This window comes from Scophthalmus maximus, chromosome 2 (genome assembly GCF_022379125.1).
Source record: "Scophthalmus maximus strain ysfricsl-2021 chromosome 2, ASM2237912v1, whole genome shotgun sequence".
NCBI lineage: Eukaryota > Metazoa > Chordata > Actinopteri > Pleuronectiformes > Scophthalmidae > Scophthalmus > Scophthalmus maximus.
Window position 1 is genome coordinate 10,276,526 of NC_061516.1, and position 25,111 is coordinate 10,301,636.

The 25,111-nt window shown below is 42.5% G+C and overlaps 2 protein-coding genes across 6 annotated transcripts in view; both read right to left on the bottom strand.

The window, feature by feature from the left end:
• rps6kb1a (ribosomal protein S6 kinase b, polypeptide 1a) lies at window positions 1–12,095 on the bottom strand. 4 transcript variants are annotated; one of them, XM_035625497.2, is made up of 15 exons: window positions 11,700–12,095; window positions 10,571–10,614; window positions 8,928–9,048; window positions 7,783–7,851; window positions 6,990–7,137; window positions 6,751–6,808; window positions 5,837–5,937; window positions 5,626–5,716; window positions 5,424–5,514; window positions 5,211–5,318; window positions 5,043–5,105; window positions 4,466–4,543; window positions 4,267–4,374; window positions 3,366–3,478; window positions 1–2,943 (listed from the first exon to the last, which is right to left on the bottom strand). In XM_035625497.2, exons 1-15 carry the CDS (start codon window positions 11,769–11,771, stop codon window positions 2,682–2,684), a joined length of 1,527 nt encoding a protein of 508 aa, XP_035481390.1. In that variant the 5' UTR covers window positions 11,772–12,095; the 3' UTR covers window positions 1–2,681. The 4 variants fall into 4 exon arrangements, with proteins under 4 accessions (XP_035481390.1, XP_035481391.1, XP_035481392.1 ...); XM_035625498.2 differs by having other exon boundaries at window positions 10,571–10,685; XM_035625499.2 differs by having other exon boundaries at window positions 8,928–9,013; window positions 11,700–11,798.
• An 8,664-nt stretch (window positions 12,096–20,759) lies between these two features.
• Window positions 20,760–25,111, bottom strand: part of LOC118301198 (vacuole membrane protein 1) — a 60,063-nt gene continuing 55,711 nt past the window's right edge. Inside the window, exons 9-10 of one of the 2 annotated variants that reach the window (XM_047329313.1) lie at window positions 24,830–24,932; window positions 20,760–23,609 (exon numbers count right to left, since the gene is read on the bottom strand). In XM_047329313.1, coding sequence (XP_047185269.1) covers window positions 23,608–23,609; window positions 24,830–24,932 — 105 coding nt within the window. In that variant the 3' untranslated portion in view covers window positions 20,760–23,607. Of the gene's footprint in view, window positions 24,933–25,111 lie in introns of both variants that reach the window. The other variant, XM_047329312.1, reaches the window with a different exon arrangement.

Sequence of the window (25,111 nt, forward strand, 5' to 3'; positions counted from 1 at the left end):
TTGGTTTTTGCATTAGTTTATTTTTAGAACTGCTGCTACTTAATCTGCACTGCAAAAAGATAGAATGAAGTTCAAGTTCTCAGCTAGAGTCTAGAATATAAAAATGTTTTCTGAACCCCCCCAATGAGTGATACTCCACTACACAATAAATAAATACTACACTGTCCTCAATCAGAATTTTAAAAAAAGCTGCATCTGATGTTGCTGCAAGACATGGTCTGTGGAAATAAAATCATTCTCTATGTGTATTGTGATGACAATAAGCGTCTGACACTAATGCCAAATCAAACCATCACACATGCTGCTGCCTTATCTAAATAATACTCCATATTAAATAGTTTGCATAGTGTAAACAATACAGTGGAAACACGACAGCGCGTTAAATAAATATAAACAGAAACCAAATGGAGTGAAAAGTGAGTGACTGCTGTTAAACAGCTGTTTTGCCTGAATGGTAGAAAAAAGATGAATATGCATGACAACTTATAACAAGCTTAACCTATGGAAAAAAATCAAGAAATTTACACAAACACGTGAAAAAATGTATCCAAGTGGAGAACAAGGAAGTTATAATAAAAATGTATGAGGAAACAACTAATTGACCTTTGAACCTTGCAGTTCTTACACCAACAAAAAAGACACCTCTATTGTCTTTGTCCCGGGTTTTTGTTTACCAGCAAAAATCATTTGGTTCATGGAAACAGGAATATTGGTAAATCAAAAAGTATGGATAAAACACCGGGGAGCCACTCAAACACAAGCTGTTCTTCACACATTCAATTTTCAACCAGTATCATGGGATATATATACCTGCATCTGATGGTGCGGCACGTTTTCGGATGCAAACTTCAGAATGGCTCGACTCCAGAGGCACCACAGCGTCAGGTCTAGCATCTTAACGACAACACATTTTAAATTGATGGTTCACTCGTAAGTCTCAAGTAAGACTTCGAGCCCCATCACCGTCAATGCACAAAAGGCATCTGCAGCGCACAGACATGAATGTAGTCTGAATCAGGAAAAAAAAAAAAAGAGGGAAAAAAATATCAATTTAGTGATATCAATTAGGCTGAGCGCATTTTGGGTCAACATCTTCGTCGATGAGTAGTAGAAAAGTAAAAAAAAAAAGTGACACACTAAAAGGCATTTCAAGTCTGTTTACATTCAACACAAAGAAACTGAGCGGTGCTTCTGGACAGGCCTCTGGCAGAAAGCCTTCCAGTCAACCGAGAAAGCAGCGCCAGGTTTTGGAAATTGATTGTGGTGGAATCGATGCGTTCAGCTGAAATTTCACTGCCGTCCTTTTTATAGCTGCTTTCCTGTAACTCGTGCCCCGCCTCCTCCTGACAACGTGCTCCAGTGACAAAGGCAAAGTGATTCTTTTTTCTTCGAACACAAAAGGAATGCTGGGTTCATTGTGGAATTTCTATGGAGTAACGCTGCTTCATCTTACCTGCGAGTTCTTATCACAAGGTGGTTTTAAAAAAAAAAAGGGGAGAAATAAAATCCCAAGTGACCAAAGTCTCTTCCTGTGATAGGAGGCAACTAGTCGTGAAAACTAAAAAGTAACATTGTCCAGACTTGAGGATAAAAAAGCCCCAGTAAATAATATGCTAATGCCAGTTGAGTCCACTGACACGACCTCAGCCCACTCAGCCGCCTGCTCTACCCAGCGACCAGGTAAAGAAAAAGAAAAAAAAAATCAAAACATAAATGTGACCTATAACCTGAGAGTGAGAAACAAACTGAAAGCCATTCAGGAACACAGAAAAACAAGTCCCAATAATCTGGGTAAGTGTGTGCTAATGCTATTAAACACTTTATCTTTTTGATTTGGAGTCTAGTCTTGGTTTTAGGTTCTTTTGGGGACGTGTGTTGTTTCAGAGTCAAACATCTTTTGGTCAGAAAGTTAAACCTTGGACACATCAGACCAAGCTACGCTTTTCCACATGGTTTTTAGAGACTGGGTGTATTTTTTTTAGCTAATGTCATGTTTTAGTAATGTCACTGTTTCCTCCACATGTTGATAACTGTCTCCAACGTGTAACATGATACAGCTAATGCCTTGGAAATTCTAATGTACCCCTCTCCTGATCCAAACCTTTCAATAATTTCATTGCGTCCATGCTTCGGACGCTCTTTATGAAACATGGCTTGAACAGAAGGATGAAACTAAGATGACCACAGGGGAAAAGCTGAACTTCATGTGGGATTAATCACTAACTTCTGTTTAACATGCATTTTAATGTGATTGGCTGACTCTGAACACAGCCACATCCCCAATTACAAGACACATACATACATGAGGAAATTTTTCCTGAATGGTTTTCGTTTTGTTTTTCTCTTACAGAAGGTATAGTTCACGTGGAAGGTGGAAGAGTGAAGGTGTTTTTATCTGCAAAATCATTTTTTCATTTTAACACGGGTGTGTAGACTTTTTATATCCTCTATAGTTAACTGCTGAGTATTTGTGGCGGGCTAAGAAGGCCAAGATGAGTCATGAGGATTTTGGAGGCCAAAGTAGAGAAGGCGCTGCTGGAAAAGCTGGTGATCGGCGTTGACCGTTTCAGTCCATTAAAAAAAACAAAAAAAACAACTTATACAAGACTATTTCAAAGAAAACGATAAAAGGGAAAGAAGAGGAATTGGATGAGTCCTAGTGTTCGTAGGCAGGCCGAGCGTCATAGATTCATGCGTAGGTGTTCTGGCCGCTTGGAGTTCATGGGGTAGGCCTGCTTTTTGTAAAGCCCTGCATTGATGCCTGTGGGCTGCCTGATGGGAAGCGGCGCGGACGCCTCAGAGGTGCCGCTGCCGCTTGTGTCCATTTGCTCCACTCCTGACACGTCCATGGCTTGTTCTCCGGGGGCTTTGGACTGCAGGGATGTGCTGCCCGGCAGCGTGGGTCCCCTGGGCCAACAGTCTCCTCCAGCAAACTTCACCGGACTGTCGAAGAAGGAAACGTAAGACACATAATTATTCTTCTAAGGCAGTTGTGTGTCACACAGCCGTAGCTGGACGTGAATAATGGTTGGCAACCTGGAAAAATACTGGAGTTCAAGTACAATTTCTCTAAAAACTCCAGAATTACCGCTTCCTGCCTGACAAGCAAGTGTCTTCTACAACTGACCCCTAGGTACTTGACCTATAGTGAATCATTGTTTCAGACAATCTTTCGGAGGACTAATGTTGTGGCACTGGAAAGAAACCTTTATTTACACTGGATGGATTTATTTAGGCCAAGCGGGCTACGTTTACAAGGTCAGCAAATGAGTCATGGATGTGTGGAAGGCATCGACGTGGGAGAAACTTGTAAAATCACAAAATGGAATTCAGTGGACGCAGAGACAAAAGCGACTAGCAGATACCTCACAGGTGTTCTGGGGCTTCCGGGGAACTTCCGTGGTGAGCGGACTTTTGGTTCGAAGGAGAACTTCTCTTTGACGTTCTCAAGCACAGATGGGGCTACATATGTGAAACCCTGGGGAAAGGGTGGGGGACAAAAAATACAGAGAGAGAGAGAGAGAGAGATGAGTCCACCTCTTCAAAGAGCGATTTTCTGAAAACAACCCACAGCTGATGATGAAAAATGAAACGCTGAGTAAACCATATCATGCAATGTGGTGAAACAGTGATTGAAGCTTCCAGGAAAACAAACAGGACCGAACCAGATGGGACGAATTAACCGATTCTCATAAGGAGAGAATTTTACTTGTCGGAAAAAAATGATTATGTCCAGAGCTTGTCTCTGTGTGTTTGTTTGGAGACAACACAGAAACTGTAAAGGGCAAAAGTAAATGCCATATTGTTGTTCTTTTAAAACCCCTGCATCTTTCTCTTATACACCCAATACAAAATATCAGTGATGCACTAGAACTTAAGTTTACTTAAATATTAAAATAATGACTTAAAAGCTCACACTGCCACCTCATTACCTTTCTTTATCCATCTTACACATACATATTTCTCTCTAACTGACAGTGACTTCTCCTGCTTACTCCTCTTTGAAAGCACAAATACAGAAGACAGAAAAATACAAGGCCAATGAGAAAAAGAAATATTAATAACTAAACTCACTTAAATGAACTAATTTAGTCTTCAACAAGTGGCCACATTGTAATAAAAAAAATAACCTATCGTTAATCTCATGCATTATATTTGAGCCGCTGCATGGTTGGTCAGGGGTCATCCCCTTATATAACTTGTTATGGGATCTCTGGGAACTGTACGCCAGACGTTGAGACAGCAACGCAGCAACTGGTTACCCACCAAGAAGACTTGATTGGCACTTTCGCTGAGCGTGGAGTCGTCGGGACTGTCCACTGGAGTCTGGCTGGTGAACTTGGAGTCAAACTGGCTGACGTCATCAGCCGATTGCTGCCAAAAGAAGTAGGTCAGTTCATCGTGTTGCGGGGACAGGTCGCAGCGGACGCATTACAGTGAAAGAAATAAAAACAAAAGCACTCACCAGGAAAGGTTTGAATGGAGGCTCTACTTTGCGAGCAAGGAGGTCGTCCCAGTTTATATGCCGGAAGAATGGGTGGGCCTAGGGAAAACAATGAGAGCGGCTAGGTCTTAATATTTTCATGACCATCACCCGGTCGTTTTCTCGTCTCTGTCTCGTATTAAGTCCCAGATATGAATGATAACACATTGTTTCCACAAAGCTCTGTGTCAGTATGCGAGTCAACTGGAAGTGTATTCATTCCTGTGGCAAACACTGTGATCTCTGGTGTGTTGCAAAACTCCAAGCCTGGAATTTGTGTTCATGTACGTTAAAAAAAAGATCTTTTGCAGATGATTTCGGACAAATAGACACGCACTTTGTGTCACAGGAAGTTAGCAAAAAAAACGTTAGCTAAGAAGCTATTTCATTGAATTCAGTTGTTTGACGTTGATGATAGTTGTACGTAAAAGAAATGCATTTCTAGGCATTGAAAACTAGGGGGCAGAGTCCTTTTATCAAACAGAATGACACACATAACAAAACTGTTTGGAAATGAGGCTTAACACACTGCATGCATACACTTCTGTGGTGTATTTACCTGGACCTCAGCAGCATCTCCTGGTCCCGCCCCGAGTCGCAATGAGGCATTACGTTTCAGCAGCTGCAAGAGAAAATGTGAAGGTTCCATTTGTATGCCCCTGTAAACAGTACTCCAGAAGCACAGCCAGTGAGGCATATTGCAGATGGGAGGATTTTCACAGCTCACCTTTTTCAGAAGGTCCCTGGCTTCTTGCGTGAGGTAAGGTGGAAGGCTGAGTTTGCATTTCAAGATTTTGTCGATCGTCTTCTTTCGGTTTTCACCAGTGAATGGAGGCTATGAAAGAGCATTCAGTCAAACACAAGAGTTCAGTAAAAATGCTTCTTACCTCAATTAGCGTTACTTTCAATGAGTGTATGTTAACAAGCGGTGTGCACTTACTGCGCCTGTTAGCATGTCATACATGAGAGCTCCCAGACTCCACCAGTCCACTGCCCGGTTATGTCCGCTCCTCATTAGGATCTCTGGAGCCCTGAGGAAGGAGAGGCAAGAACAAGACTGATACACCACACTGTGTCCAGTCCGAATGGTCAGAGGTCCTAAACACTGAATCTGAATATGGCACGACGAGTGTATGACATACATGTATTCAATAGTACCACAGAAGGTGTGGGTGACTGTTCCGTCATGGATGGACTCTTTGCACAGACCAAAGTCTGTCAACTTCACATGCCCTACAAACAAACATAACCACAACAAGGACGTGAGGGGAAGCTACACTCCAAACAAACAACAGATCAAGTATCAGATTAACCAGAGGACGAAATCATTCTGGGAAGTCTGTCTTTACGTACCGTTGTTATTGAGCATGATGTTTTCGGGCTTCAGGTCCCTGTATATGATGCCCTTCTGGTGCAGGTGACCCAGCGCCATGGAGATCTCAGCCAGGTAGAAACTGTCAAGAGAAACAAGCAAGTAAAGTCATTATGTGGATTTATTTTTCTCCCACCATCACTCATCTTTTACATCTATATATTTATACATTTCCTACCATAACAATCAACATTTCTCACTGCTTTTTGGGTTATCTTCAGTCAAAGTTTTTCACAGTGGAATTTAGGTTGATAATAATGTTACACACCTGTATTTAACTATTATCATCTACCAACTGTTTATAAAACAGAGACTGTACTGGTTGCCCTGATCCTTGTCTCTCTCATACCGCCTGAGAAAACTGAATGCTCTAATTTCATTACTAAATATCAGTGACCTGAAGACACTGTTTGCATGTGAACTCTATATATATGTATGTATGTATGTATGTATATATATATATATATATATAAAAAATACATCAGTTTGCTGATGTCAGAATCTAACTGTCGTTAGTCTCTTCAGAAGTGTGTGTGTGTGTAATTCTTAGCATTAGCATGATAGAGACAAAAAAAAACAAAGGGAACCCCCCCCCAGGACATTATTTATCAGAAATTTTCCAATTGATTCTCGCAAAATTAAGTAAATAATTAAAAATGTCATCCCTGGCCACATGTTTTAAGTTGGACTGCATAGAGTGGACTGTGTCAATACTGCAATGGTGTGAATCAACTACTGTATGCTCTTACAGTTGGTATCTTAACTTGTCAACTAGTCTCTCCTAGAACCATCAAAAGCAATGGGGGTTCAGAACCTTATTGGGGCGGGATGAGCAGGGGATCAAACCTCCGACATTGCGATTCATGGACGACCCATGTTTACTAAATCTACTTACCATGCGGTGTCTTCCATGAAGATGCCCTCTCTTTCCAGTTGCATAAACAGCTCTCCTCCTGCAGCAACCACATACAAAATGATTATATAAATTAGTATTGACGCGCGCGCGCACGCACGCACACGCGCACACACACACACAGCTAATCCAAATTCCACTGCACAAATGATTGTGAATTTAGGACAATGAAGAGCGTTGATATCTGTACTGCTTGTGTGATTGGGCACCGCTGTGCTCACCGCTCAGATACTCCAGGATGAGGTACAACTTTCCCCCCGTCTGGAAGGCGTAGGTGAGGTCCACAATGAAAGGATGCTTCACCTCCTCCAGAATGTTCCTCTCAGCTTTGGTGTGTGCGGTGTCCTTAGCATTACGCACAATCATGGCCTTGGCAAAAACCAGAGAAGCACAGACAGTCAGGTTGTGAAAACATCCAGGCGATAACTTCAACCCTACTGGCTGGTGTCGACAACAAAGACACGGGATGCCAGTTTGGTTGCTACGGTAAAAACCAGAACCTCAAGCTTCGGGGAATATGAGCTGGCTTTTCGAGCAGAGTCATCAGCTCTGTCAGCTGCGGAGAGGAGGCCAAGCTGAACAGAGGCGGCAGCTCTGAGCTTTCTTGGGAAAAAGCCTGCAGTCATTATTTTGGGTGGTCTGTGCTTTGCTTCTGGCTACTGAGCTGAACGGTCCAGTGTGTGACCATGAGCGACACATAGTGACATAAAGTATATGTGAAACACTACACACTGTTAAGCTGCATAAGGCTCGGGAGGCAACTGAGAATTTTAGGAGATAATTCCCCATAGAAGTGGGCCCGCTGTGTTTCTTTACATGTGGATTAGATCATTCAGACGCTATTTCTATAACACTACACTACTCACTGTGTACAGTAGGAGCCAGTTAGGCTCACGTCCTCAGCTAAATTAACAATATTACACTCTAATTAATCTAAAATACATATATGTTAGATTTTAATATCAAAATCTATTAAAAACTTAAGCCAAATCTAGGAAACGCAGATTCACTCACCTTCTTCAAAACTTTCATAGCAAATATTTTCCCAGAGGTAGCACCTGATACTTTCCGAACTTGAAAGACCTGAAAAAAAATCATAATTATGGTTCATATCAAAAATATGAAGAAATAAATAAAAATTCCAGACATTTACACAGGCAGAGCTTACCAAGCTACATTTAAGACTTTTTATATATATAAAATCATTAAGGTAAAGGAACTTGAAATCTGTGCAAATATATATACTGTAACTAGACAAGACAAATAACAGTGTCTTCCAAAGTGCGTTATTACTTTGTAATGCTGAGAAATTCCCATGCTGCAGAAACGACAGCTTAGTCACACACAAAACCACTTCAAGGAAAGAACAAGTCATACTGGAAAATTATTCCAAAATAGCTGTGATGTGGATTTTCATTGTTAGGTTTAGAAAAAAACAATGCATGAACAATTTCCAGAGCTCTTCAGGTTGGTGAGAAAAAAACACAAAAATTAAACAATGACAAGAAGACAAATTCACTAATGTTCCCTTCCAGTCAAAAGTTTTAGAACAACAATTTTTCCAGTTTTAATCAAATTGTAGTTGTACAAATCCAGTTAGAACTCTATATAGTATGAAGTTAAGTGAAGGACTGCCAATGTAAAAAAAAAAAATGTTTTTGAGATGAAACGAACCAGACGGAGGCTTCACACGAGGGCAGAAAAATGTAGGTGTTTGAAAACTTTTGATTGATATGGGGGTGTGGGTGAATACACTTATGTTTCGTGCTGGTGTGGGTAAAGCATGATGCCAGATCTTACAGATAAAGACACTTTGGTGAAAAGAAAAAAAATTAAAGGTAGCTTTGTTGTCCTCCCCTACATACTGTACTGGTAAGATAGCAAGACCCCAGAAAAAAAACAATGCAAATTAAGTATTTTCCCCCAATGACAATTACAAATCCGACAAAGCTCTACCCGATGTTAGTATCCATTAAATCAGTTTTAGTTTCCAGTGTGCATGTTAAATATATGGTTACATCCCTCAAAATCTAAATTTGATGTTGAGTCGCATCTTTAAGAGGAATATAGAGGAGGAGGACAATTTACAGGTGTGTGTGTGTGGTAAAGGACTAAAACTCATATTTACATTTCCAATCCTGACATATCACACTCCTCACCTTTCCATAGCCACCTTTTCCCAAAACTTTCAGCAGCTCAAAGCATTCAGGCCTGATCTGCTCTGTTCCCTTGTTCACGCTGTTCTCTGAAATTTCAAACTTCTCACAGTCATCCATGTTACTGGCAAAACAAAGAATAAAAAAAAAAACATAAAGGAAAACAGCAAATTCACAATGATCACTCAAAGCTGTGTTTAGAATTCCAAATACAGACAACAGTATGATGAACCAGTGTAACAAACATTGATTATAATTATTATTATGTCATTGGGAACATGTGAAAGCTGTTTAAGTGGTTCCTAATCATTTAAATACAAAAATGCCTCAAACAGATCAAGATTAGAGAAAGGAGATCCAATTTAGTTATATTCTGCCTTTTGTGACTTCCAAGATAACATCAGTTATCACTGGGGGCATATGCATGGGTGACAAATTTAAGGACAAACCTGATTAAAGCAGTGAGCCAACTAACAAATGTAGGGGGTTTCCTTACAGGGACAAAGGGCTCACTGAATGGTTTGATGTGTATGAAGATGATGTGAATAATAAGCTATAGTTTTCACCGTCACCAGATTTCAACACAAGCGAACACCCGTGGGTGACCTTAGATCACAGCATTACGCAGCTCACACAGAGAATAGCTTTTTGAAGAATGGCGTTCATTCATCCAGCAGAACTCTGCACACTGTGCCAAGAGCACAGAAGCTGCTCTGGAGGCTTGTGATGGTCCAACACGCCATATGTTAGATTTCCCATTAAGTTGTCAGCCACTTCTAATTTCTTGTGGTTTGGCAGTAAAGACAAATTGGCTCACGTGTGCTCCGAGCTTATAATGTAACAATGCGAAAAATAAAATAAACGATAGCACAAGCGCTTATCAAACAGGCCTGGGCATGACAATTATTTTCATTATCAATTAATCTGACAAAGATTTTTCTCAATTCCTCAACTAATTATTTGGTCAATAAGATGTTAGAGTATAGTAGAAAGTTTCCCAGACCACATGTCTTTTTTATTACCTATATATTATTATCTATATATTATCATAGAGATGCAACAGTTAATCGATTAATTGATTAGTAATAAGCTACAAAATGAATCCCCAACTATTTTGATAATCAATTAATCAGTTCAAGTAGTTTTTTACGAATAAACGTCAAAATTCTGTGATTTCAGCTTCTTACATGTGAATATTTTCTGGTTTCTTTGCTCCTCTGTGAGAGTAAATTAATATATTTGATGTGTGGACAAAACAAAACGTCATGTTGGGGTTTGGAAAGCACAATCAACATTTTTCACCATTTTATGGACCAAACAGCTAAGCGATTGATCGAGAAAATAATGGACGGATGAATCGATAATGATAATCGTTAATAATAATCGTTAGTCGCAGCCCTGTATAATTATGTCAAATCAGAGAGAAAAGGCTAATTATGAAATTCGAGCATTTTAAATAACACAACAACGAACTGCCTGCCAAAAGTTTATTCTTTTTATATCAATCAACTAATTGATTAATCGAACACTCTTTTTTTTTTTTTAGCTCTACCTCCAAAGCACTAAGTGAAAAAACTCCAGCCACACAGAAGGAAACAGTTTGACACGGTTCCCTCTTTGTGTACTTTTTACAGTATTATACTCACAATTCAAAGCCGCTGCACTGGTCCATGTATTCACTGAGCTGTCCCTGGAAACAAGAGGACAGGGCAGGACATCTCAGCACGGAGGGTAGATGAGATGAGAGAAGATAAGATAAACCTTTATTCGTCCCACAGTGGGGAAATGTGGGCATTCCAGCAGCAAAGTGGACACAAGAATATAGAAAGACATTTACAAAAAAAAAGCAATAGTATGTACAAAATATAACAAAATAATAACATTAAATAAAAAAGATATATAAATACTATATAGAGAGCAGAAGCAATAGTTGCATGTGGAGACTAAATATAAATATTGCACAGTTGGTTATTGCATGGGCGTTATGTTGATCTTCTATGTTTCCAGCCAAATCATTTTTGCAGAGTTCACTGACTTAGGCTCACACTTTCTCTTGAACATCTTCGTGACAATATTCACACGTCGCCCGTGTTCATAACGAACAGCTAATGAACCAACGAGCCCAGCTGCGTGTGTGAGCCACCAGGCTAAACCACAACCGCTAAGAGTTGCGACTAAGCTAGCAGCCCCCGAGCCGCTGGCGTCGGCAGAGGCGCCGCCTGTTGTCGGTCGGGTTTTCACCGCGGGTTCCCTCACATCTCAACATCTTATCAATGTCAAAATAGTTGTCGGTTCGCAGCCACACGTGACGTCCGTGTAATTAGTGGCACGGCGGTGCGCATCGCTGCAACAGACGAACGCCGATGCAGAGGGGGGCACGAGAGCGCTTACTCCGTGACTCCATTGTCGGACACGCAGCGAAGACGCTACGCACGTCGTTTTCCTTTTCACAGCGTCATTTTCCTGTGGTTTATTATTATTATGTTTTGTAACCCATTGTTTGCTGCCTCTGTGGCGTTCGGCTTGTGCAGAAGTTCAACCGGGATAACAACAACAACTTGTCATTGTTACTTGTCAAAAAGACGATGGAAATTTACTAAAGTAACTGTTTAACGGACGACCGTACTTTACGCGGGAAAGTGGAGGACGCGGGCGCGTCCGATAAAGGACACATCACCGCCGACGCTAGCAACGCAGGCCACGGGGCTGCTCGCGCCGGCTAACCGGCTAACGGAGGCGGCGGCATCATTAGCCGGAACGTTAACGGGAACTCACCCCGTCCTCGAGTTCGTCGTCAGAGACGTTCTCATCCGGTTGATCCAGATCGATGTCGAAAACCCCGGCCATTGCTTCGGTCGGCGTTCAGGTTCAGAACACAGCCGCGCTGCCCCGCCTCATAGGAGAGCCATCACCGCTACTGCCGGCTACAGCGGAGCGGAAAGCGTGGCCCTGACATCCAGCGAACCAAAACATGAGCCGAGCCGAGACGAGCCGAGCCGAGCGGAGCCGAGCGGAGCCGAGCAGGGCGGCGGGAAGGAAAAGCCTCTAGTGTCGGACCTCGGCACTACTCGGCTCCGAGACATCGAACACACATTAGTGAGGGATTTTAAGATGATTTAGTCAGCTGCTCTTAAATATGGATGACTACACGTCTCACTTACAGACCACATCGTATCAAATCAAGTATCTTTTTTTTTTAGATCATTAAATGTAAACTCAACTACTGATTTAAGTTTTCTCACATAGAATTGAAGTTTGTCTACAGTAGAAAGTTTCATATATTTTGTTTATTCATCAATATTTTGATGTTGTTTATCGAGTTTTACAGACAGCTGTCGACTTACAGTCATAAAATATGTTTTTGCATAAGCTAAATTATTACAAGGATGATGTCTTATCCACAAGGATGTAGTCCTATCATACATGTGGCTGTGGTCATTGCACTGTGACGTCAGAAAGTAAAAGATGTCACGGGGCAGTATTTAACTGGTTTCAGCAGATGAGCTTCACGCCATTTAAAGTGGCAGCAGCACTACTGACCCGAGACGACGGGGTCTGACCTTAGGCCTCACCTGCCTCCTCTGCTCTCCTCCACCTACAACGTAGACAGTGACAATCTGATCACCCAAATGGGATTTTATGCAGCTATATAGGTGAGGTGGTCTAAGGTGGTGCAGCTCATGTGTGCTGCGGCATCTGACATCACAAAAGTTGGACATCCTCTCATTTGCTTTATATCTTTGATCCCGAGATCGGGCTCGATGTTGAGACCTATTCATGCATATAAAGCCAAACGTCCCAGATCAAAAGACTATACATGACCATAAATTGTTCTCTCTTATTTCATACAGACACATTTATTCATTGAAAAAATGATTTGTTCAGATTAATTGATGTTGAAAATCTATCAATGCTGTGATCGGGTGTCATAACTTTTACTAAATTTTTTTGAACATGTGCTAGTACCAAGAGGTGTTGACTGGTCTCCAAAAACAACAGCAGCAATGTACTGTAATCATCAAGGTTCTTTGTGAAAAATATATCTAGCCACTTATTTTGGAATCTGTCTGAGACGCTGTTCAGAGGATGAATTCTAGGTCTTTTTCACTGGTTGTTGTTTTTGATAACTTACTCTCACACTGTCATGGTTTACTGGCATGCTTGAACTCAACAGAGCGATCATCATAACGTTATAAGGAACACGTGCTTCTCCTACTATGACAAGTCAACACGTCGGCTGTGACAAAGGCCTTTTATGCCTCTTACACTATAAGAGGTTAAGTCTCCGGCTGCAGTGAGTTGTACCCTCGGTCATAATCAGATTATTGTATCCTGAGAGTGAGATTCACTGCAGGATCCATCTACAACCTCGTCTTCTCGCCAGTAGGTGGCAGTAAGGAAAAGGGAATCCTTTTCTAGTGTGTGAAAACTATCTTCTTTTTTTCCCATTAATCTTTTATCTGTGTATGTACAATACATTCTATCCAATCCAAAACCCAGAATATTTTATGAACTTTGTGTGCATATTGCTGTCGAAAAGGCGTGTCGCTCTTCCGAGCGGTTTAGAGCTTCATCTAGATCCAAGAAAGGTTGAATGGAGGTCAACTGGACTTGGACGCAGATATTGAAAACATTCAACTCACACCCAAGAGGCTTCTTCAGTTCATGGATGAGTTTTTCCACTTCTTTGGTTCTAAGGAAAAAATAAAATAAAATAAATAATTATATATATATATATATATATATATATATATATATATATATATATATATATATATATATATATATATATATATATAATGAAGGGCTTCAAGCACAACACCACTACAAAACAATTAGTAGTCATTTCCATTACCACACCACTTTTTACAGTTGGGGAGAAATACATGTTATATGTAAGGCATACATGAATCTACATAGATACACAGCATCCAATTAAATTGGGAAAAATAGGTCAAATTGGAATGAGATATTAACAGTTTGAAGTGAGCTGTTAACATGTAGTACAAGCAGATGTAAGGATATAAAAATAAAATGACTAACAATGAATGAACTGGAATGAATGAATGAAATAGAATATGTTTTTACAGTGATGGAGAAAAAAAGCAAACAGGTCTTTTTTTGATTACTCCTAATGATGATGGGGAGCCTGTTGGAGGTACAAATTAAATATGCTGTATCTTCAGCAAACCCCTTCACTACAGCAGACGTGACACGAGTCGGCAGGGTGTCCCGGCTGCCACACAAGTATCGATGGAGGATTGTCTTTGAAACCATACATGAACTCCACCATATAAAAAGTGATAATGATTACAGAGGAAAATCCCAGTAAATCCCCTGTCTCGGAGCTGGAAGGTCAACCGTCACCGCAGCTTCTTCTTCTGGCATCTCTCCCCTCTCAGGGGGCTCAGGAGAAGGCCCCCTGCGGGGCGGCGTCGCTCCGAGCGCAGCCTCAATTCCGTCTGATAGTTTGTTTTACTGTGATTGCCCCGGTGATCAGCACCAGCTGCAGTGGGCTACAAAATATGTTTTTCTGTGTGTGTGTGTGTGTGTGTGTGTGTGTGTGTGTGTTCTCTGTTTTGTTTGGCATTGTTTATGTTTACAAAGGAGCAGATGAGACGCTGGTAGAAAGTCGCAGAGCTCTGTTGTGGGTCCCGGGGCCTGAGCTTGAGGTCGGCACTGTTGTTCATTCCCAATCACTTTGCATCCCGACCGACTCCGTGTTTGGACTTTGGTCAATATGGAGGGTCATTCATTTAAGAGTGGAGAGAGAAAGCTGTCAGCGTCGTTGCCTGGTTGTTTTTTCGTTATTTGAATGCGCATGCCTGTTTATTGCAATCTGAATGTTTTGTTTTTTTATGTGAACAATAAATGCCAACAACATGAGAAAACGGGGCCCTGTCTGTTTTTTATGACGCTCAATCAGCCTGTAAGTGCTACTTCACAGTTTAAATGGCAGGTGTTCCTCTTTAGCCGTACGGCAGCCTGTAATTGACTCAAATTTCCACAATATGAGTTAGTTATCTGATCGGAGCGCGAGTCCCTAACAGCAACATCCAGCGAAAGGATGATAACACACAGGAGGAGGTGGTTGAGTTTATTTTCCGAAAGGCCGCACAGTGAGTTTTGAAAGCCAAATATTTAAGCATCTGGTAAAGTAATCCCGGCATATTGTGTTTACTTTGCACTAAGGGCCACTAGTCTCGCGGGTCAGCCATAACATATACGTCAGGTCAGTTCCGCTGGGTTTTGGCTCGGATGTGTATCGGTGCAATTAAACGCTGAACCATGTCTGAAATGTCTCCAATGAAACGTTGCCTGCTGGAAGTTGTGTTCAAAGGAGGATGTATTATTTTATACATTCTGATATGAAATCAGCGGGAGCATGGCATGACAGGATTAGCCTTGAAAAAAAAACAGGCAGTTTCTGGAAAAATGTGGTCAGTGATATCTGATTGGACTTTTATGGAAGCCCATTTTTGCCAGAAAAAAAAGGAGATTGGAAGCTGCTAAAAAAGTAGACATTTCATTAATGATAAATGATGACTAAAATCGCTCGTCAACAGACGAGATGATGATGATGATATGATACAGCACCAAGGTCATTTAGAAATAACTCACTATATCAGCTTGCAATATTAAATAAAAGATTAAAATTATAGTTAAAACAAAAAAAATCAAAATCTGTTGTGTCGTTGACAAAAAAAAGGAGATTAAAATTACATAGTGCATTTTTTTTTAATGCAATGCCATAATCAAAACTTCCTGCAAGCTTGAATCTCTTCTCTGGTGATTCTGCTCACCAGCAGCACAACCATCAACTAGACTGGACCTCGCCACGCACGGGACAACATACATGACGGAGCACGAAGGAAACAAAACGTTCTGACATTCTGACATACTTCAAATATAAGGCTGTGAAAAAAGTGGAAAAGAAAATGAAGTGCATAAAAAGTTTGTAGTTTTGATCTGTGGCTACGGAATCACTGGGAAGAAAACCACAAATCTGAGGAGACAACGTTGAGGTGCAGCACAGGTAACCTAAGATGAGATGTTTAACGACATTACGTAAAGACATATTAAAACAACTACTGATTGCAATGGTCCAACTTTATCTATTAACATCTCACAACAATGGGACGTTGCTATGTTGCTTGAAGATCCCTGAAAGTGGAAATATAGAAACCTATTTTGGCTGGAAAAAAAAAGAAGAGGAAACCAAATTTTAAAAATGCATGATTTAGTGTAATTTTTGACTTTTTATTTTTATTTTTTTTATATCATAAAACATTTTTGATACATATTTTTTTCCCTTTACCTGGCAGAAAGGGGCTTCCATACATGTCTGGGGGAACAGACATGGAGAGAGGTATGGATGTAAATGTTTAATTTCCCTCAAAAATCTGTTTGGAACAGAAGATAAAGTTAAGCCCTGATGTACTTTGATAATTCAGGAATTTCTGGAGGATTTCGATAAAAATCCTTTTAGCACATGGAACCAATATAGAAACCCCTCCTGTTAAACTCTTTGACTCTTCCCCCTTTTTGGTACTGAAAGGATGGAGGCTCTGTAGACGGCAGCGGATGTGGAGGGAAAAGGAGACACATGGCGATTATGACGACTGCGGCCCAACAGTTGGCAGCAATCACTAAAAGAGAAGAATGCCTATGAAACAAGCTGGCAGCTCAGGTGAGGTGTACGGGGCAGTAAAAGTCGTTTCGGTGGAACATCAGCAGCAGAAGAGCCCGTCCAGCTGAGCCGGGAGCACAGTGCGTTTGTTGTGTATAGCCTGGCATGAACGTGTCTGGTTTTGTTTGCTCTCCGTGGTTGTCCGCGGCACGTTGATGGGCACGCTGCGTACAACCACGCCGCGTGCGGTACACAGGCCTCATGCAGAGTATGTGGACAAGACTAAAATTAACTCTGATTGCAGTGCCATAAAGGCTGAGAGCTGAAAAGTTGGTAAATGTTAATGCCACATGGGTCTTGATGCCGGTAATGTCGAGCCAGAGCACACGGTGGCGTTTCTGACAGATGTCTCCGTCTGCGGTTTGTTGAACATCACAGCAAAATATTAGGTCTTGAAAGACACAATTTGCTCAGGTCCAACACGACATGTCGGCATCAGTGCTGATTCCTGGTGTGTAACGGGCATTAAAGCCTTTAATATTGTTCTTTATTTGCCAAGCTGCACGCCTGACATTTTGTACAAGCATTCATGGTGCCGGGTGGAAGAATCCTCCTCATTTTGGTGATCCTGTGATTTTCATTTCGTGGGTTTTGGGTTTTGGTGAATTGTTCCGACCACTATTGAAGGGATGGCCACAAAATTAGGAAAATATATACACGGGAAGAATCCCACTGACTGATGATCTCTTGACTTCCCCTTCGCACCACCAGTAGGATTACATTACTAGTTCTATTTGTCTTTAGCTGGTAAGTGACTACACGTGAGCATTTGCCCCTCCTTTCAACATACGGAGAGCTTCCGGCCGCACATTCCCGGCATTGGTATGCTTGGAAGGCAGTGGGAGACATTCCCCAGGAAAATTTCTGAGATGGCATCATGTCGTGACGCAGAAACCTGCAGTGACATGTAAAGCTGCGGCTTAAGCGGCACTCATCAAACCGGGGTTCAGACCCGCTGCAGAGGAGAGGTCCATACTGTCAGACTCCGGGCATTCCACAGGTTGACTCAGTGAAGTCTTCCCACATCAGAGTGGGGTGTGTTGTTTCTGACTGTCTGTGTGTGTGTGTGTGTGTGTGTGTAGGAGCATTGGGTACATTTCTACAACTTTACACCCACTCTACTGTCAGGAATTCTGCTGCTTTCATGGTGGTTTTTAATCTCACTATAGCAGCCATGTCCCGTGTGTGTTTACGACACACCTGAATGACGCACTTTCCTTGGCCAAGCTCCCGGGAAACAAAAGACAGGAGGAAGAAAGAAGCACGACAGGCCATTGTGCGAGGCCACGACGACCCCTCAGTGTCTTGTTGCCACGTGAAATAACTCCCGCAGTCCACTCGCGAATGTAGTTCAGAACCAAATTTATTTGTAACAAAAGTCAGCAAAAACTTCAGTCAGACATTCTTCCCTGAGAGCCTCTTCCCCACAAACTAACTAAACTGGTTTGAAAGTACTTTGAAATCTTTGAAAGTACAGCAACAAATACACAACTTGAGAAACAGGAAGGCGGAAGAGCTGCAGCCGTGTGTGCGTGCGCGCTCCAGGACGGTGCCCCGTCATTGCCACCTGGCAGCAGCCATTAGGCCGTCTGCCATGTTGGCCCAGCGCGGGGAGGAACAGCAGATGCTCCTGCCTAACTATGCTCTATTAAAATACCCACACATAATTTAGTTTAACACATCACAGGAAGACGTGTTTTGTTGTGTCCAATTGGATCCGAGAAACAGTTCATCAACCGACCATAATGGCTTGAGTGATATTCAAATAACTGTAAACCATAGAACACCAGAGGCCAGCCAAGGGCCTGTTGATAAGTTTACGTCAGACACTCAATCATTCTGAATTGATCTGGAGATCTAATGATCTCTCGCCTCAGATGCAGTGAGTTATGAAGGGGTCTAACGCTGCTGATAGGCACGGTGTTGCCGTGCCAAAGCCACAATAAAGGAAACAAAGGCTTTTTTGAGCTGGGGCTCGACCGCAGCTATGATGATGTGCGTGCACGTACAAACATGCGTGTGCACAGATGAACATGTGTTTGTAGAGAAAGGGATATCCCCACACAGCTGCACTGGTCAGCTTTGAATAAACCGCGTGACACAAATAGAAACCTGTATGAAGTTCAGATCTTATATTCACATTTGACGCAATAAAGTTCACGTTTCAAAACCATTCATTTCTTTGAAAAAAAAGTTAGTTATTGATATTATTATCATTATCAATATTTAGTAATTATTTTGCTTTCTTGCCTTTCTAGACTTCTGTATCAGATGATAAATCAGAGGACGGTGACTGTCACAAGGGGAAACCACAACCAATAAATGGTGGATATTTATTTAATCTTAGAAGATATATATTAAGATACTCTGATTTGAATAATAATTTATACCTGACATGAGTTTTCCTAAAAAAAAGTTCAATTCCAATTTTTTTAATTCTTGGAAGTAGATCTACCCCTTCCCCCTTGTTTTGAGAAATCCAGAACCAATGAGCATGCAAATAATATTCATCTCAAAAGACTAAACTAGTTTAGTCTGTCTTCAGCTCAGAACTGGTACTTTAGATAACATTTAAATATCCTAAGGATCAAATATTTGATTTCAATCCTTTAAATAAGACAACTCTGGTAATTTTGTTATGCCATTTTATTTAAAAAAAATCAAGTTACCCCTTACATCAATTTCATACTACACAGTATGATACTGTACATACTGCATCTTCCCTCATTCTAAAAATGGTGTGTTGTGCAAATTAAACAACGTATAATCCTCGGTGTCATACCCATAACTTGTAATTTTCCTTTGCCAAGCGCCTTGTGCTGTATATCGTTTGGTCTGCCTGCCCACTGTGGTCTGATAGGACCCCCTGACTGCCACTTACAAAACAAAGGACCTTAATGTGATTTTAAATGAAAAAAAAAAAAGGAGAGAAAAAAGAATCCACATGGTCAGCATAATTTAATGAGACAGAGTGTGAAAGGACCTAAGTGGATAACCAAATGCAGAATGGGCTTGTGGGTGGGTGTTGGATGAAGTCAGTGATATTTCAGCATCCCTCGGTGGTTAGCCTGCTGACAGGGAGGGGGGAAAAAACTGAGGAGTGAGAGACAGTGAAGGAGGTGGTACGTGTGTGTGTGTGTGTGGGTGGTGGGTGGGACGGACGGTCACCGTGCCAGAAATGAAAACCAGCGCCGTCAGATTCAACTGTAGTATGTGTACAGCATATGTGGAGAGAGAGAGAGAGAGAGAGAGAGAGAGAGAGAGAGAGAGAGAGGAAAGATAAAAGCAGTGTCATTATCCGAATATCAGTCCCCCAGCCTGTTTGGACAGGCAGGATTTGCATGTTGGGTTTTCAGCCGGAGCCCTGGGGCAGGGTGGGGTAGAGCGCGGTGGGACGGGTGGAAATAGTCCTCTTCATGGTGTTCTGGGTGTGGCTGCTCTGGGAACAGGCCTTCTCTCAAAAGAGGGTCTCACAGCACAGGTCACACGTCTGACCTCAGGACACAGGATCACGCTGTTCACTCACACTGACGTCAGGCCCCCCCCCCACACTTTTTTTTCTTTATACCACAAAGAGCTGATCTGAGGTGAAAAATACCTGCATCATGCAAGATTAATATAAACTACTGTATCATGTGTTTTATGTTGCATTCATTTGACTTATCGTTTTAAATATATGGATGTGTGTGAAACAAAACATGACATCATTAGTTGCATAATAATTACACAGCAAGCTCCTTAAATTGAGATCATATTGTAAAAGTATTTTTTTTAAAGAATAGTTATGTAAGAAATGTTGCAACATACTTCATCAAATAATGTTTATAATATATATATATATATGTATATGTATACACACAGGTTCATTTATGTAAAAGAGAGTAAGTGTAGCTATAACTCACAACTCAAAGCAAAGGTTTAATGTGGAATCTGAGAGGGAGCCGATGTCAGTTTGAAGAGAGCAAATGTGTAATGTGATAACCGCTTGGATGTGAAACACTAGACGGGGAAATCAGAGTTGTGATGGACTCAGTCTCCTCCTTGTCCCTCTTTCTCAGCTGACATGCAAGATTCTTTGGAGGCCTGTGGGTCAACACTGGCCCAGTGTGGTCGAGACTTATCACATAATGAACAGAACGCCAATCCTCTTTTTGACCGACTTTATTTATAGTGAAGGCAGAAAAGAAAAAAAACAGTGCATACACATTTAAAATAACCCGGCTCGACAAGAAATACAGGCACTTACACATGGAAATATAAAAAGATTTTTTAGACACGCACGCACGCACACACTCACACTCACACACCAAAAGGGGCTCCCTTATGGAACAGGACATCCTGAAACTGCCAAGAAAAACTCTTGCTAAGCCAGCGAGCCATTCCACTGTTATCCAATGATTTTGTTTTTATGACCAGGAAAAAGCTTTACACTTTTGCACTAGTCTAAAATAAAAGGAATATTCTAAAATGAAACGCAGTCTTCGCAGCAAACGTATCAAGAAATGATTTTAAGCATTGTATAATTAACAATTTGTGGCCCATAGAACCCCCCCGCCCCAGTTGTTCCAATAAAGTGCTGCCTTCTACAAAAAAGTGTGTGTTGAGCAACAGAAGAGAGTTGTTAGTAAGAGAGAAGAGGGAAGTGTAAAAGGGAAGAGGAGAGCTGTGTTGAGCACTGTGTGTACCATACCTAGGACTGGGTGTCACAATGTGATGTGTTGCAATAAGGTGTGTACTGTCTGGATTCTCTGGAAATTCAAGTGGACAGAGCCAACACACACATATACGCACAAATACAGAAGTACACAACTGACATCACTACACCTGCACTTGCAAAACATGTGAAAACACAGTTCCCCAGATAAAAAAACCCCACAGACATCAGCAGGGAGGAAACAGACGACAGGCCCGTGTCTCTGTCGTTTCACAAGCGGTTGGGATAAAGGGAAGTGACATCGCCGGCACAAAACTCTGTATGGGAACTGATGCTAACTGAGACAATGACAGCGACAGGAGGAGGACAAAACAGGATGCTGGTCAGATGAAAGAGCCCGAAATGTCAGACAGCCTACAGACTGTTGTCGCCTTGCAATCTTAACAGCCAACACCAGTCTGATAAGCTATCTGACAGGCCGAGAGAGTGACGGACATGCCTGAGACGCACACATGTACAGAAACAATAGCAATGAAAAAATAATAAAATAAAATAAAATAAAAAATCCCCATCCCACTTACCAAGACAGGAGAAAGAGAGATGTGACTGCTCTGAATAGAGCTGGTGCAGAGCGTAGGCTTCAGCCCGCTCAACAGTGCTCCTCTGTTTTGAATCTACTCGAGTGATTCGTCTCCTGGCTCCGTGACTGGGGCAGTGCAACGAGTTCATTTGAGGGTTCAGCTGAGGTAACGGCACAGACGCTTTTCACTGTGCGCTTGAGGCTTTCCCCCCTCCCGCTCCTGCTTGTGCCTGCCCTAGCGCCCACTGCGCTCAGTCCAGCGTAGCACAGCAGCGGGACGGAGACGGAGAAGAAACTAGCACGATTCACTGGCAATTAAAAGACAAAAAAATGAAGGGAGCGCATGAACTGAGAGCCAGCCGACGTTATCCGATGAACAAAAAAGAAAAAAGGATGAGCACCTGAGCAGATAACATGATGGTTTTCGTTGAAGGAGCTGCTCGTGTGATGTCGAACATGAGCTATCAGTCCTCATCGTGGGCAAAAAGGATGAAAAAAGAAAAGAAAAAAGAAGCTCAGTGGGCAAGTGAAGACAAAGAAAAACACTTACCATGACACAGACTGTCTCAGAGTTAAAGTGAGCAGCCACGATCTGCTCTACTACGCCTTGTAGGCAGACTCCGAGTCTATAAGTGGAGCCCAATCTGCTCTAATCCACAAAAGATAAAAGACAGCAACAAATGTGGCAGCCACGCAAACACAGACTACTATCTCTGCCCCGCTCCCTGTCTCACACACAGGCACGCGCACACACACACAGAGTCGTAGATCTGATTCAATATGTGGCTGCATCTGGTAAAGTAGCTCCAGGCTGACTCATGTGCTCTCTTCCTGGAAGCAGAACAATGAGGGCAGACAAAGGGACCAGCAGGGTGATTCATGACCGATTTCTCATTTCTCATCCAAAACTACCAAAAAGAGCTTTACTGCGCACATACAAACACACGTACAAAGGGTGGTCATCTGAAGCTCCACACAAAGTTTGAAACGTTCATTAACATCTACAACTGACTCACTACTCTACGACGTTGTAGAAATGAGACAACACAATTATTTCCTTCTCTTATCTGACCACGACCAATACTGCACAACAAATCTTAACAGTAACAAATACAGAATATCTTATAAATATGAATCATCAATTAATAGGCTACAAAAAATGGCATACCAGATTTACAGAATACCACATTATCAAAAGTAACATTCCTTGCTTAAACTTAATAAAATGAATTCAAGCAGCACTATGGAGATTAGAGCCTCGTAGTGATCTTCCAGTGGAACCAACAGTGCAGCTCGAGGCCTCACTGGGGAGAATTATTGCCAGCAGCCTCTTCTCACGTGCTCAGGAGTCGCTAAGTTCACCGACTGCACGGGAACAATGCGACAGCTTACGGGGAACCCCACAAGCACCTACCTTACAGGGAACAAACGTGGAAATCACTACCAAAATGCAAAAGCCTTTAAAAAAAGCGAGTAAATCGAAGTCCAGGTTCAACATTAACGTGTTGCTACACTAACAAGAGCGTATATCGGCCAGGAGCGGGAGAACAAATGAGGGGAGGAGAGGTGCGAGCTCCTGAAAGTTGATGGTCTGCCGAGATTGATGGCTGGAAGCCTTCACGCCGCCTTGTCCTCCGTGTATCTCCCCTGCCGCTTGCACTTGGCGTAGCTCTGGGCCATGGAGTCGACAATGGAGCAGACAAAGAAGCATACCATGATGACCACAACCTTCTCAAAGAGCTACGGCAGCCAGTTCTCCTCCTGCCACCGACCACAGGGAGAACAGAAAGAGAGGAGAAGCGCTTGGTCAGTAAACCGAGGGCTGGCCACCCCTGTCCCCCCCCCCCTCCACCCTCCTCCACCCGACACCCTGCTCTCCCCTCTGCTCCTGATGCTGAAGGCTAGGTGGGGATCCAGCTCCATGTGCTGGACAGATAGAGATCAGGGGTAATAAAACACGCGGCAGCCCCCGCCGTCCTCCCTCCTAACGCCCCCGCTGACCCCAGCCTGCAGCCTGCCTCCACCAAGTTAAATTGGCTTGCTTCTCTCCTGTAACTGCAGGCGGCTCAAGTTACAAGAAAAAAGGAACATTGTTCTAGAAATGCCTTAATCTGTCCTTGTGCAACTCAAAGTCTATCCCTTTTTTTTCCTTCTCCCTCCTAGTCAGCATGTGAAAAAGGAAAAAAGAAAAGTTTTCAATGAATTACTTAGAACGAGCGAGAGAAAGAGGGAGAGAGAAACAGAGAGCAAAAAGAAAAAAGAAAAAGCTTTGAAAGAGAAATAGGCTACAGCTACAACTGGCTCTTTTTGTTCTAGACAGGGGGGTTTTGATGGATTGTCACTGGCGAGCGGGGGGGGGGGGGGGGGGGGGGTGCCCCCGCCCTGCTCGCCAGTCATTGCTAGGTTCAGGCGGAGCACTGAGTGCAACACACTCCCAATTGGTAAGATGGAGCATGAGTCAGCACGCCCCGCGCTACAGTAGTACAGTTCAATACAGCGAGTGGAGCCAGACCCCACACTGGCCCCTCTTCCTCCTCCCTCCCCTCCACCCTGCCCAGTGCAGCGCTATCCCACACTGTCACTCTGGCCCTAAACAAGCCACTGTGATCTGCTGCATTACTACAGGTTATAGTGAAATCTACGATGTCAACACTCCTATCACAAACATAGAATCAGGTTAAAAATATATTTATGAAACTGATATTTATATATATATATATATATATATATTTTTTTTTTTTAATTCAAAAGCAAAAGAGAAGAGGTGAAAAGGCTGAAAACAGAGTTAATTGTCTCCATGAGGGAAAATGGGTCAGAGATATAAAGGAAGGCTTACATAAAGAGAAGAAAAGGACCACAAAAAAAAGTGGAGGGAGAAGGAGTGAAAGAGGCAAAAGTAAGGGGGCCGCATTCTTTTCTTGGCGCGCACACATGTGAATGAATAGAGGCTGTGAGCTGGGGGCTGAGGCCCCTGTACTTACAGTTGGGATCCCCTCTCCGGCACGATGGTGCAGCTTGGCCTTCTGGGCCTCCAAGTACTCCCTGAAGGGCTTCTGCAGTGCCGCACCCAGCAGTGGAACAGATCTGCCTCCACCAACACAGAGAAAGGGTAGGGGGGGAGGAAAAGGAGGGAAAGAGGGAGGGAAGGAAGAAGAGAGAAAGAGGGGGGGGGGGAAAAGAACGGGAGAAGGAGGCAGGAGGGGGAGGGGGCACAAATCACGTCACATCATTGTTACTCACCAGCCCAAGGGCAGCAACAAAGG